At 50.5% G+C, this 14,265-nt stretch overlaps 1 protein-coding gene across 1 annotated transcript; it reads right to left on the bottom strand.

The window, feature by feature from the left end:
- Positions 1-11,947: 11,947 nt before the first annotated feature.
- On the bottom strand, positions 11,948-12,673 carry LOC123108229 (zinc finger protein ZAT8). Its single transcript, XM_044530058.1, has one exon. It carries the CDS (start codon positions 12,576-12,578, stop codon positions 12,165-12,167), a length of 414 nt encoding a protein of 137 aa, XP_044385993.1. The 5' UTR covers positions 12,579-12,673; the 3' UTR covers positions 11,948-12,164.
- Positions 12,674-14,265: the final 1,592 nt, after the last annotated feature.

Here is a 14,265-nt window from a genome sequence, read left to right as displayed (position 1 = left end):
TGGTAAGCCAGCCTTCCACTCGGGGCTTAGCTGCAGCAAGCTCGCCTAAGTTTATCAAAATCCTACCGAGTGGTAAGCCAGCCTTCCACTCGGGGCTTAGCTGCAGCTCGTGCTCGCCTAAGTTATCAAAATCCTACCGAGTGGTAAGCCAGCCTTCCACTCGGGGCTTAGCTGCAGCTCGTGCTCGCCTAAGTTTATCAAAATCCTACCGAGTAAGCCAGCCTCCACTCGGAGCTTAGCTGCAGCTCGTGCTCTTAACCGGGGGCTAGCCAGCTCGCCTAAGTTTATCAAAATCCTACCGAGTGGTAAGCCAGCCTTCCACTCGGAGGCTTAGCTGCAGCCTCGTGCTCGCCTAAGTTTATCAAAATCCTACCGAGTGACGAGCGATCCTCTCACTCGGGGGCTTAGCTGCAGTCCAAGCACTCGCCTAAGTTTATCAAAATCCTACCGAGTGGTAAGCCAGCCTTCCACTCGGAGGCTTAGCTGCAGCCTCGTGCTCGCCTAAGTTACAAAAATCCTACCGAGTGAAGAGCGACCCTCTCACTCGGAGGCTTAGCTGCAGTCCAAGCGCTCGCTTAAGCACATGCACCTTGCTTTGAATCTGCATAAGACATTTTGAGCCAAAGGCAATCATATTCAAGCGCCAAATTCAAGTTTGAATCGATATTTAAAGGAACCGAAAGTGCTCAGGCGTCAAGCCTGTTAAAGTTTGTCGGTTACAATTCCACTCGGCATACCGAGGCAAATTCAAAGAGTCGAGCCAGAAAGAAGTTTTTTTACCCCTCCTGCGGAGGGCTGGAAGGTGCAACGAATTCATCAAGGTCAATTCCGTCGGCGATCCGAGTGGCAGCTGCAAGGAAAGTCTCCATAAAGGACCTGAAGTCGTGCTTCTTGGTATTGGCCACCCGAAGGGCCGCCAGCTTCTCCTCTCGTGCATCTTTGCAGTGGACTCGGGCCAGACACAGAGCGACATCTGCACCACACCGAGCCGAGGACTTCTTCCACTCTTGCACTCGACCAGGGATCGTGTTCAAGCGGGCCATCAGCGACTCAAGGTCATTCTGAAGTGTCTCCTCAGGCCAGAGCGTCGAGTCGATGCGAGATGTGGCGGCCTTCAGCCTTGCGAGATAGTCCACGACAGCTGCAACACGAGACTCCAGTCGGAAGACATCCATGGCAACTTCGTCGTTCACCGGAGAATTGACGGGGTCAAGGTTTGGCTCCAGTCGGCTGGTTTCTTCTTCAAAGTTTTGACAAAATTCTGCAAGGATGATCATTAAGTCAAGGAGATAGTCGAATGGAAAAGGCCACAATTGGAAATATTTGCCAAACATGAAGATTTACCTTCAAGCATAAGAAACAGCTTCTTGGCAAGGCCACTCAGGAAGGTTTCCAGTTCAGTTTTCTTCTCAGTCAATTTGCTGACTTGGTCGGTCAGGGCAGCTTTGTCAGTTCTCAGTCGACTGACCTCCTTGTTGGCAATCCCAAGAGCAGTTTTCAGATTGGTATTGTCTTGTTCGAGCTTGGTGACTGAAGCCAACTTCTCGTCAGCAAGCTTGATCTTCTCAGCTAGCTCAAGGTCTTTCTTCTGCTGGGCCTCCCTTACCTTACCTGCAAGTTACAGCGAGATCAGATGCCGAAACTAGCAAGGGAAAAGGCAGTCGTCAGGGTCTCACCAAACATACCTTCGGTCTCCTCCTTTGCCTTTGCCAGCTTCTCCTGAACCAGCTTCAAGCTCAGCTCGACTTGAGTATGCTTCTGTTCCAGCTCTGAGTAGCGAGCCACAAGATCACAGGAGTTCTGCGAAGAACCAATCGACTAAACGTCAAACGTAACTCACTTCCGAGTGAAAAAGGGAAAAACACACGTTTCTAAGACTACAGCCGAATACAAGCATTCGACCGTAGTCTCGGGGACTACACCCAGTGGGTGCACTCAGCGTGCCCCCACTAATCCTGTTGAAGACAAAGTCGACCAGTCGACCTCAAAAAAAAAAACAGTGTGCAAGACGCATTCTCTAAGACTGTGATCAACTGCAAGCAGTCGACCACAGCCTCGGGGACTACACCCAGTGGGTGCACTCAGCGTGCCCCCACCGGTTTGCGAAATCCAGTCGACCAGTCGACTGACAGAAAGATTGAAATCATAAAGCCTAAGGCCGACTGCCAGCAGTCGACCTTAGCCTTGGGGACTACACCCAGCGGGTGCACTCAGCGTGCCCCCGCTAACACGGAGTTTATTCGACACACCCAGTGGGTGGCTAATATAAATCCCGGAAAAGAAAAGTTTCTGGTAGCATATCCAACAGAACAAACAGCAGTCGACTGACCTGGACATTGCTTTGGAGGGCAGAGCTGGCGTCATAAGCTGCCTGGCTCGCATCCCGGATGGTCTTCAGCTGCTCCATCATGAGTCCCGCCTGGCGTATTGCCTCCTTCGCTGCACCAGCTTGGTCCTCTGGGACGTGGTGAGTCGTGAAGAGGGAAGGCTGCTGAGCACTCGTCAGTGGATTCGCGAAGGACACTGTGTGTCGAGTGGTGTTCTCTTCCTCCACAGTCAGAGTCTCAGGCGCCGTCACGTCCTGAGGCACCTTACTGGCGGGCGTTTTCCGACTCTTCCTGCGTGCCAGTGGTTCTTCATCCTCGTCGTCGTCAGGAAGATCGATAACAGTATGGGGCGGAACTGCGAAGAAGAATCAGGATCAGAGGTCGCAAGTCAGTCGACTAACAACGGTGTTAAGAATACAATACCTGGGTTCGAAGTTGCCGCATCCTCCATCTCGTGGTCTTCGGCCCGGGCCGAAGTCTCAGAGGTAGCAGCACTGCAACTCCAAAGGATCAGTCGACTAACCTCAGTGTCGACCAAAGATAAAGTTCGCACAGAGTAAGAAAATATGAGCAACACAATTACCCTGATATGGTGGGGATGGACACCTTCATCTTCGGCAGGAGCTTGGCCGGCTTCGATGAGGCCGCCCTGGGCTGCTTCGGCGCCTTTTCAGTCGGCGCCGGAGAGGTGGTCCGAGGGCGCTTGGTCGACTGAGTGGCGGTCCCAACCCCCTTACCACGTTCGGTCGAAGGGTCGTGGACAAGCTTCGACCGCCTTTCTGAGCGCGGTGGAACGACCTCCTCCTCCTCTTCTTCCTCGTCCTCGATGTCGTCTTCATCACCTTCATCATCATCATCGTCGTCATCATCCCCTGCAGCATCCGAATCCCACTCCTCCTCTTCCTGGCTCTCGCCCCCGCTCGCCTCGCCCCGCTCGCCTCGCCCCCGCTCGCCTCGCCTTCCTCAGTCGAGGCTTGTGCCCCATTGGGCATCGAGTACAGCTCGGTGAGGGCCTAGCAGATGCTCAAACAAGGATCAGTCGACCAGTCGACAGGGTTAACAGAAATGAATACGACAAGGACTCAGTGGAGGGCAGAGCAAGTGTACCTTGTTTGGGTTGCTGTTGTGGTCGAGTGGAGGAATCCTTCTGGCTCCGCGCGGGTTGTCCCTGTTTCCGGTAACGGCTACCATCCATCTTTCCAGAGTGACATCGTCGACTTCTTCTGGATGGACTCTAGTCTCGTCTTCGGGCCCACAGTACAACCACATGCAGTGGCTCCGGAATTGAAGGGGTTGGATGCGACGCCTGAGGAAGACCTCCAGAAGATCCATGCCCGTCACCCCCTCCCGAACCAACTGCACCACGCGCTCCATCAACATCTTCACGTCGGCTTTCTCCTCCGGAATCAGCTTCAGAGGGGAGGGCTTGTTCACTCGGTCCATGGTAAACGGAGGGAGTCCACTCGACTGCCCTGGCGTCGACTGGACCTGGCAGTAGAACCAAGTCGACTGCCAGCCTCTGACGGACTCGGGAAAGCTCATGGGCGGGAAGGTGCTATTATTCCTCACTTGAATCCCCAGGCCCCCACACATTTGGACGACTCGGGTCTTCTCGTCACCTGGGCTAGCCTTCTTCACGGTCTGAGAGCGACACGTGAAGATACGTTTGAACAAACCCCAGTGCGGTCGGCAGCCCAAGAAACCCTCACACATGGACACGAATGCAGCAAGATAGGCAATGGAGTTTGGGGTAAAGTGGTGGAGCTGCGCTCCAAAGAAATTCAAGAAGCCACGGAAGAAAATGCTTGGTGGCAAGGAAAACCCACGATCAACATGAGTGGCCAGGAGCACGCACTCACCCTCTTCTGGCTGTGGCTGCCACTCCTTCCCCGGCAACCTCGCAGCTCCGTGAGGGATCAAGCCCTCGTTGGCCATGTCGAGGAGGTCCTTCTCCGTGATGGTCGACTGGATCCAGTCTCCTTGGACCCAGCCTTTCGGCAGGCGGGATCTGGACGAGGACCCTCTGCGGCTGGTGGATCTCCCCTTCGCCTTCTCCGATGCCGACGCCTTCTTGGCACGCTCCAGCGCCGCCGTCTTCTCCTTGGCCATGGTCGCCGGTGAGATGCGCGAAGGAAAGTGGTGCGGAGGTGAGAGCGAGCACGCTGAGCAGAGAGGAAGGAGGCAGAGGGAGAGAGGGAGAATGCTGAGGCGCAGCACAGAAATCCCCGCCGGGCGCATTTATAAGGTCTCTTCCGAGTGGCTGACATGTGGGCCCGGTCGATCTAATCATATCTGGGAGCAGTTATGAGGACTGGATACGTGGCGAAAAAGGCGGCGCGGAGATCGAGGCGTCTATGCCCCGTCCCATCCGAACGCCGCGGTCTGCCCCGCTTCGCGCGCGCCCCCAAATTTCGCACCCCGCGGAATCCGCGAGCAACAAATCAGTCTGTCAGACGCGGTGTTTCCGGCGATCCGTCGCTCGGAGATCGTCGAAGCTCGAAAGATCACTCGACGCAAAAATAGAATGGATCGAGTCGACCGAAGACAAATTGCTCCCCGTCAACGAAGAGATTCTTGATCCAGAACAGCGCACAACTAGAGCGCAAAGGTTAATCGAAAACGACATCAACGCCTTCTTCACTCGAAGCCTCAATCCATTCGGGGGCTAATGATAGGGTTATGTACCTAGGGTAGGGTCATGGACCTGTTCCAAGTAACTTACCCTAGGACATCCCTAGAAGAGGTTGCCTTCCAGTCGACCAACGAGGATTCACTCGACTGACCTGAAGGACTCGACCACGAAGACTCACTCGACCACCAGGAGGCCAAGAGGCACTCTGCACCGCAACGGCCTGTAATTAAGTAGACTTTATGATAGTAAAGGCATTTTATGTGGGGCGTTACCAGTAACGCCCCAGACTTAACTCACCTTAAACCCTCTCCTACGTGGGCTGGCTGGGGTCCTGTCGCACTCTATATAAGCCACCCCCCTCCACAGGCAGAGGGGTTCGGCACCTTGTAATCCATACGTTCATAATCCACTCGACCGCCTCCGGGCTCCGAGACGTAGGGCTGTTACTTCTTCCGAGAAGGGCCTGAACTCGTACATCCTTTGTGCTTACAACCTCTCCATAGCTAGAACCTTGTCTCTCCATACCTACCCCCCACTCTACTGTCAGGCTTAGAACCACGACAGTGTCCTCGGCGGCCTTCTTGTCGGCTTCAGCTTTCTCGGCGGCGGCACGTTCGGCGTCGGTGGACATGGTGATGATGAAGGCGACGCGGACGTAGAGGAAGTAGACGATCGAAAGCGAGCAGTCGCGTAATCGCTGCCCAAAAACCTATTCGCCCCTCACCCCGTACAGGAACCAGAAGGGCGTGGTTTCGACCGTGTACGCGGCGGACGGGATGGAGTCGCCGGCGGCAGCAACAGCAAGGGAACGACGGTGGGCGTGCGCGTGGAGCAGATGTGATCTGTTCGTGGCGGCTAGGGTTAGAAGACACCGCACACTTATATAGACGCAGCCGCATGGAGAGACGTGGGCTCGACCCACGTCCGAGTCCGTGACAGCCCACGATCCGACGTCTCAGATCGTGGCCCAGCTGTCAGAGAACTCTCCATTAGTGACTGGCCTCTTCTCTTCTCAAGCTCCAATAGCATGTAGAAGAGAAACCCTTATAAACCACTCCAACTCTCCTTCCACTAGCGGGGTGGGACTAAACTTCCCAGTACACCTAGTGTCATATAACCCACATGGGCCCTTAGAGATTTTTCAGAAATTGCTATATGGGCCTAGAGCCCATCTCAAATTTCAGCAATCCCCCACCAGATCTCGAGGGCCCATTGTGTCCTCTGTTCCAATTGCTGTTTTGATATACCAGTGTGTCTGTGAAGACCTGTTAAGGTTGAACTTCACCTAGAGCAGGTAGCTACACTCCTTCACAACTGAACAATGGACTATGCCTTGAATTTTCAGTTTGGCGTAAAGAAGTTTCACTACATGTCTTACTAGTACTAGTCTGCCGAAGGCTGACCCCTCGGGTGGAGCATATAAATCACACACCTGGCTTATTCATGAGCTTACTAGAGATCACCCCAATCTCATAGACTGTGACCAGCAGTCGGGCTCACATAGGTGTGTTCCTCCAAAGATCACTCTGTAGGATAGCATCTTGCTTACATAAGCTTTGGAACACATTAAGACAATAGTCATCCTACCATACAGTATTGAGAGTATTGCATCTCCAACGGAGTGGGTTAGTATAGTTACTCTTCTCATTTCATCACTGGCTTGTTTTCCCAGGTCCTAATTCACGGGATCTCCGATCACATAGGTTGGGTTACTACCATGGAAACTTATGTGGGTCTCATACCCATCTCCCTCGATGCATTATCTATCACAACACGTGATAGCCCTTTCGTAAAGGGATCTGCTAGATTCTTAGCCGTATGGACATAGTCCAACGCTATCACTCCGGAGTTTCTTAATTTTCTGACAGCTTTTAATCTCATTCTTATGTGTTTGGTGGACTTCATGTTGTTTTTTGAACTCTTCACCTTGGTGATGACAGTCTGATTATCACAGTTCATAAGGATAGCCGGAACTGGTTTATCAACCAATGGCAAGTCCATCAAAAGATCTCGAAGCCATCTCGCTTCAACACCAGATGTGTCTAATGTTGTTAATTCTGCTTCCATTGTCGATCTCGTTAAGATCGTTTGCTTGCAAGACTTCCAGGAAACAGCGCCACCTCCAAGAGTAAACATATACCCAGTTGTGGCCTTCATCTCATCAGCATCAGAGATCCAATTCGCATCATTATACCCTTCAAGTACCGACGGGTATCTGGTATAGTGAAGTCCATAGTTCATAGTACCTTTCAGATAGCGCATAACTCTCTCAACAGCATGCCAGTGTACATCACCCGGTTTGGAAACAAACCGGCTCAGTTTGCTCACAGCAAACACGATGTCAGGCCTCGTTGCGCTCGCTAGGTACATCAGTGAACCAATGATTTGAGAGTATCTCAATTGATCTTTAGCCATGCCTTTGAATTTTTGAATCAATACACTAGGATCATATGGTGTTTGAGATGGTGTGCAGTCCGAATATCCAAAACGACTCAACACCTTCTCAACATAGTGGGATTGCAGAAGTGTAATTCCACCCTCATTATCTCTCAGTAGCTTGGTGTTCAAGATAACATCAGCCACACCAAGGTCTTTCATCTCAAAGTTCTGAGATAGAAACGATTTGACCTCCTCAATGACTTTGAGGGTTGTTCCGAATATCAGTATGTCATCAACATACAAGCACAGTATAACTCCTTTGCCCCCACCATGGAGATAGTATACACATTTGTCAGCCTCATTAACAACAAAACCAACATATGTCAGAGTTGTATTAAACTTATCATGCCATTGCTTAGGTGCTTGTTTCAGGCCATATCAAGATTTTATCAACCTACACACCTTTCTTTCCTGACCATCTATCACAAAGCCATCAGGCTGTTGCATGTAGATTTCCTCCTTTAGCTCTCCATTTAGAAAAGCCGTCTTAACATCCATCTGATGGACGAGAAGACCGTGCGAGGCCGCCAACGAGAGTAATACTCGAATGGTGGTCAGTCTAGCCACAGGTGAATAAGTATCGAAGAAATCTTCCTCTTCTTGCTGGTCATAGCCCTTGGCCACAAGCCTAGCCTTGTACTTTTCAATAGTACCATTGGGCCTAAGCTTCTTTTTGAACACCCACTTACACCCCAGTGGTTTGCAACCATAGGGACGATCATTGATCTCCCATGTCCCGTTAGCCATGATGGAATCCATCTCGCTACGGACCGCATCCTTCTAGTAGTCAGCTTCTGGAGAGGCATACGCTTCTGAAATAGAAGTGGGAGTATCATCCACGAGGTACACGAAGAAATCATCACCAAAGGTCTTTGCAGTCCTTTGTCTCTTGCCCCTACCAAGGGTTTCCTCGTCATCCTCCTCATGATTTCCATAATGTGTTTGTTCATAATATTCCATAGGAATGGCAGGTTCAGGAGTCTCCTCAGATTCCTGTCTAGAAGTGCTTTGCATATCTCTCATAAGAAAAATATCCTCGAAGAATGTAGCATCCTTAGACTCCATAATTGTACCGACCTTCTGGTCAGGTACCTCAGATTTCACTACTAGAAACCTATAGCCAACGCTGTTCTTAGCGTAACCCAAATTAACGCAGTCCATAGTCTTTGGTCCAAGCTTACGCTTTTTAGGGATCGGCACATTGACTTTCGCCAAACAGCCCCAAGTACGCAAGTACGAGAGTGTTGTCCTTCTCTTTGCCCATTTCTCGTAGGAAGTGATCTCATTATCCTTTGTCGGAACTTTATTCAGGACATGACATGCCGTCAATATAGCCTCCCCCACGATGCCTTGGATAAACCCGATGTATCTAACATGGCGTTAACCAAATCAGTTAGAGTACGGTTTTTCCGCTCGGCAACCCCGTTTGACTGGGGTGAATAGGGAGGTGTCCTCTCATGAATAATGCCATGTTCCGCACAGAAAGAATCAAACTCACTCGAGAAGTACTCTCCACCACGATCTGACCGGACTCGTTTAATTTTTTTTTTCAAGTTGTTTCTCAACTTCTGTCGTATAGATTTTAAAGTAGTGTAGAGCCTCATCTTTAGTGTTTAACAGATACACATAGCAATATCTAGTGGAGTCATCTATCAATGTCATGAAGTATTTCTTTCCACCTTTAGTCAACACACCATTCATCTCACAAAGATCAGAATGTATGAGTTCTAATGGTGCCAAGTGTCTCTCCTCCGCGGCCTTGTGAGGCTTGCGAGGTTACTTAGCTTGCACACATAAAAGGCACTTAGAACCTTTGGCTAAGGTGAAACTCGGGATTAAATCCAACTTGGCTAGCCGCGTCATAACACCGAAACTAATGTGACAAAGACGTGAATGCCAAAGTTCAGATTCATTAACATTCGAATAAATATGGTTCACGACTTTATTACAAAAATCTGCGAGGGAAAGGCGGAACATCCCTCCGCTCTCATAACCTTTTCTAACAAAGAGTCCATATTTCGTAATAACTAATTTATTAGACTCAAAAACCAACTTAAACCCTTCTCTACATAGAAGGGAGCCACTAACGAGGTTCTTCTTGATGGCGGGGACATACTGCACGTTCTTCAGCTGCACGATCCTTCCCGAAGTAAACTTCAGATCGACCGTGCCAACACCATGAACAGAAGCACTCGCGCCATTCCCCATCAATACGGACCCGTGACCTGTGGCCTGGTAAGAAGTGGACAATGAAATGTCAGCACACACATGAACACCTGCACCTGTGTCCACCCACCAATCGTTGGGTTGAGACACTAAAAAAACAGTAAATAAATTACCGTACCCAGATGCACCATTCTCATTGTTGCCCACAATCATGTTGACAGACTTGGAGTCCTGTCCTGGCTTCTTGTACTTGTTTGGGCACTTGTTGGCCCAATGTTCAACCAAACCACAAGTAAAGTAGCCCTCATACTTTTTGTTCTTCTTGAAGGTCTTCTTACCCTTCTTCTTGAAGTTGGTATTCTGTTGGACACCGTTCTTTCCCTTGGGCTTATGGGAGTTATGGTTCCTCTGGTTCACCATGTTGGCGACAGAAATCCCTTCGGTCCCTTTTCCATGCGAGTCTTTTGCCCTCGAATTCTACTCAACACTCAGATGACCAATGACATCCTCCACAGAGAATTCACGCCTATGATGTTTCAGAGTGGTGGCAAAGTTCCTCCAGGAATTAGGGAGCTTAGCGATTATGCAGCCCGCGACAAACTTGCCCGGTAACTCGCACTTAAAAAGTTCAAGCTCCTTAACGATGCATATTATCTCATGAGCCTGCTCCAATACAGGACGATTTTCAACCATCTTGTAATCGTGGAACTGCTCTATAATATACATCTCGCTCCCTGCATCGGCGGCCCCGAATTTAGATTCGAGCGCCTCCCACAAGTCCTTGACGACATGCACATGTAAATATGCATCGACCAGTTTATCTCTGATCACGCTAAGAACTGCTCCGAGAAACACAACGGTAGCCTCCTTGAACGCCTTCTCCTGTTCAGGAGCAATCGTTCCCGTGGAGACACCGGCGACCCAGAACACGTTCATAGCCGTGAGCCATAACGTGGTCTTAGTCTGCCAACGCTTAAAGTATGTACCGGTAAACTTATCCGGTTTCAGTGCAGCGGCAAAGCCAGTTGCCGAAAAATTCCTACACATAATAGGTTTTTGGATTGTTGAGTAAATAGGCAATTTCTCAATTAAATTAATCCACGAGTAAATCACTAGCACTGCATTGACACAAATAAACACATACTGATATTCAGTCAAGCTAGCACATACTACGCTAATTGCAGAAAGATCTACGTATAACGCTAGCATGGCTAAAACAAAAAATAGTAGGAGCGGGATAAACGAGTTATACCCTTCAGTAGGCCATGCAGAGGCCGCGGCTTTGGTGGCGGCAGCGGCGTCCTTCTTGTCGGCTTCAGCTTTCTCGGCGGCGGCATGTTCGGCGTCGGTGATGATGAAGGCGACGCGGACGTAGAGGAAGTAGACGATCGGAAGCGAGCAGTCGCGTAATGGCTGCCCAAAAACCTATTCGCCTCTCACCCCGTACAGGAACCAGAAGGGCGTGGTTTCGGAGACCTGCTCTCCCGTCGAGCGAGTATGCGGCGGACAAGATGGAGTCACCGGCGGCAGCAGCAGCAAGGGAACGACGGTGGGCGTGCGCGTGGAGCAGATGTGATCTGTTCGTGGCGGCTAGGGTTGCGCGTAGGTGTGAGCTCGGCTCGGCTCAATCCCGCAACCCGCGGCGCGGCGCGTCGTGACGAGGTGGGCGGCGGAGGAGGAGTGCGCGAGGGCCTCTTCTCTTCTCAAGCTCCAATAGTATGTAGAAGAGAAACCCTTATAAACCACTCCAACTCTTCTTCCACTAGCGGGGTGGGACTAAACTTCCCACTACACCTAGTGCCATATAACCCACATGGGCCCTTAGAGATTTTTCAGAAATTGCTATATGGGCCTAGAGCCCATCTCAAATTTCAGCATGTACAAGTGAACAACCATTATTTTGGCAAACATTTTGAATGCCACATATATAATTCACGTATATAGGACAATATACATCAAATAAATGAGGAAATGTGCGTAAAACTATGATTTTTAGGTGACTCTGTACACCTATTCTTGGGTTGTTGGCTCCACCACTGGCAGGGATTTTCCTTTGGGTACAGCCACTTGAAGATGGTAGCAAAGCAGCTTCGGTGCTTGTAGTCGTCGATAGGTGGTCTACAGGTTTGGGTGTAATATTTATTATCTTTGATGTTCGTTATATTGCCATGATTGAAGATGAATAGATCGATAGTTTTTTTGCAAAAAAAATGGTAGCAAGGGAGTTGATCAAGGACAGAGTCAAAGAGCCTCTTTTAAAAAAAGACATGGAATTGATCCGCGGGGGGAGTTATTTATCTGGATTGATCAACTCAACTCGTAGGCGGCTCAGTTAGAACAGAATAATGAACAATTCAATGCAACCTATATGTAGTCTCAGTAATCAACGAACGAACAAAGTCCTAAATATGTACATAATCATAAAAACGAGAGAATGAACCAACGGTCAACACGTACTAGTGTGCAGCAAATGTACAAATCCAATCGCGCACACAGGTGACCAGCAAATCTGCACTGAATGCCTACCTATATAGAACCAACTAGAGAGAAGCCAACTCTCAAAAAAAAAAAAAACTAGAGAGAAGCCAATTGAACGACAGCTAGAGGAAGAGCTGGAGCAGAACGGGCGGCGCCTGCGCCGTGGTGCCGGCCTCCTGCTCGCGGTGCCGGCGCATGTGGCCGCCAAGCGTCTGCCCCATCTCGAACTCGATCCCGCAGACGTGGCACCGGTGCGCCTGCTTCTGGTCCACCGTCTTCTTGGTCCCCAGCTGATCGGACCCTGCAGCGAGGCCGAGCGCGAGGCAGTGGCGGCCACGGAGGTGGCTGGTCCGGTGTCCTCCCAGAGCCTGGAACGACGGGAAGGAGCGGCTGCACGTCTTGCACACGAACTCACCGTCCGCGCCGCCGCGGTGCATCTTCTTGCTGCTGTCGGCGACGACTCCCAGGGACAGAGAGAGGGAGAGGGGCGAGGGCGCATCGGCCTGATCTCTGTACTGCTTCATTGATGAAACCATCTAAAAGTATTTCCCAAACAATGGAGGAGATGAGAGTTGGAATGGATTCAGTGACTCGGAAGAGCTCGGACTTTGCTGTGGATGTGGCTCGGTTCATTTCATGCGTGGTGGTTAAGCTTTATAGTGGAGTGGCGGGGACTGGCACCCGGCCCTGGTTCGTCACGTGTACACCACGTTTGGCTTGACGACTTGGTGCCCGTCGCCATCGATCGGCGGCGACCCGTCTTGCTCCATACTCCTAGTTACGAGTAGAACCTTTGCGTTCTGCTCGCGTCAGTTCAGAGTAATTGCTCAGCCTGCTTTGCTTCCTTGGTATCCTAGGAGGTAGTACGCGGTTACGAGCGTGTAGACGGAAGGGCCCACGAAATGGGACGGAGGCTAAATTAGCTAGCTCGCCGTGTGAGCTTATGGGATCCGGACAGCCCTGAAAAGTCCTTGGTCGTTGCCGTTGGACCCAATGCAAAACATCAGTGTTCGTTGGGTATTTGGTGCTGCACCGCTGAACATTCTTTTGACTGGAACCGATTTGACGGGCCAGTCGACGATGAGTCCTGCGCCACAAGAACGAGAAACCGCGGACGACTCCGCAATTCTTTTTCTTTGCCGGGACGATTCCACATTTCCAATTTTGCCTCTTGCTCCTGTTTTGTTCTCTTCTCCTGTCTAGTGTGAAAATGGCTTCCCGCCTTCACCAAAATTGCTGCACCACGGCTATGGGAATTTTCTCCGTGCATGGAGTTACATGTGCCACGCGCTCGCTCGCTCGATCGTCAGTGTCCATATGTAGCATGCACATGCAGAGCCCCCTTGGGCGATCGGTCAACATACCCCGATCCCATCGTCTGGTTGAGTGCAAGAGCACCGCGCGAGCACGAATTAATAAGTCAACAAATCTAGCGAGCTTTAGCTTGCGGTTGACAAGCACGCGCGCGTCGGTGCACCGGCCGGAGCTGCTTGCGATTTGGTGGTCGGCCGACGAGCAGCCGCGCGAGCTAGCTTAACTTGCTTGCTCCAGAGGCAAACAGGTGTCGTGTGCAAGGGTGCATATGCAGGTACAGTTGTAACCAATTGACCCGAACCCGTGGTGTGCTTCTACGTTCTACCGATTTTTGTCACGTCCCGTATGACTTTTCCGTGCGAACCGGTTGTCGCAGCAGCGCCCCAGCTATGTGGTAGTACTAGATCGTGTAGGCTGCACCGTCGGCTAGTATAAAATTGGGTCATCTATTTTAAAATGAAGAGAGTAGTTGATAACGGCCAAATCGGACTGGTATAGCGCACGTTTCTCTCAACAGCGCTGGATCGTGCCGTCGCGAAACCGCATGACAGTGCTGGCCGGTTGCGTCCTGCTGTTTTCCAGATGGATCGAGACCGGCTGTCGTGGTATCCGACGGCTAGAGTATATGCAAAGCTTTTCTCCAAAACGTCGGGGAATGCGAATCCAGTGATGAGTGGTGAGTATGCAAAGCTGTTTATCAGTGATGGAGTCATGTCAAACTTGGATGAAGAGGTGATTCATCATTTTTTTTTCTTTAATGGTTGTTGTGGTGGTGCCGGAGGCAGGTGACTGGAGTTGATATTAAGTTCAACGATGTTTTGCTATCTTTTCAGTTCTGTCATGTCGATATTTACGCGACTTGTATTTTATTTTTCATGATATGAATGAGACATGTATTATCATGAAAAA

Source organism: Triticum aestivum, chromosome 5A, assembly GCF_018294505.1.
Source record: "Triticum aestivum cultivar Chinese Spring chromosome 5A, IWGSC CS RefSeq v2.1, whole genome shotgun sequence".
NCBI lineage: Eukaryota > Viridiplantae > Streptophyta > Magnoliopsida > Poales > Poaceae > Triticum > Triticum aestivum.
Note: the sequence above shows the minus strand (reverse complement) of the source record. Positions and strands in the feature narration are given on the sequence as shown.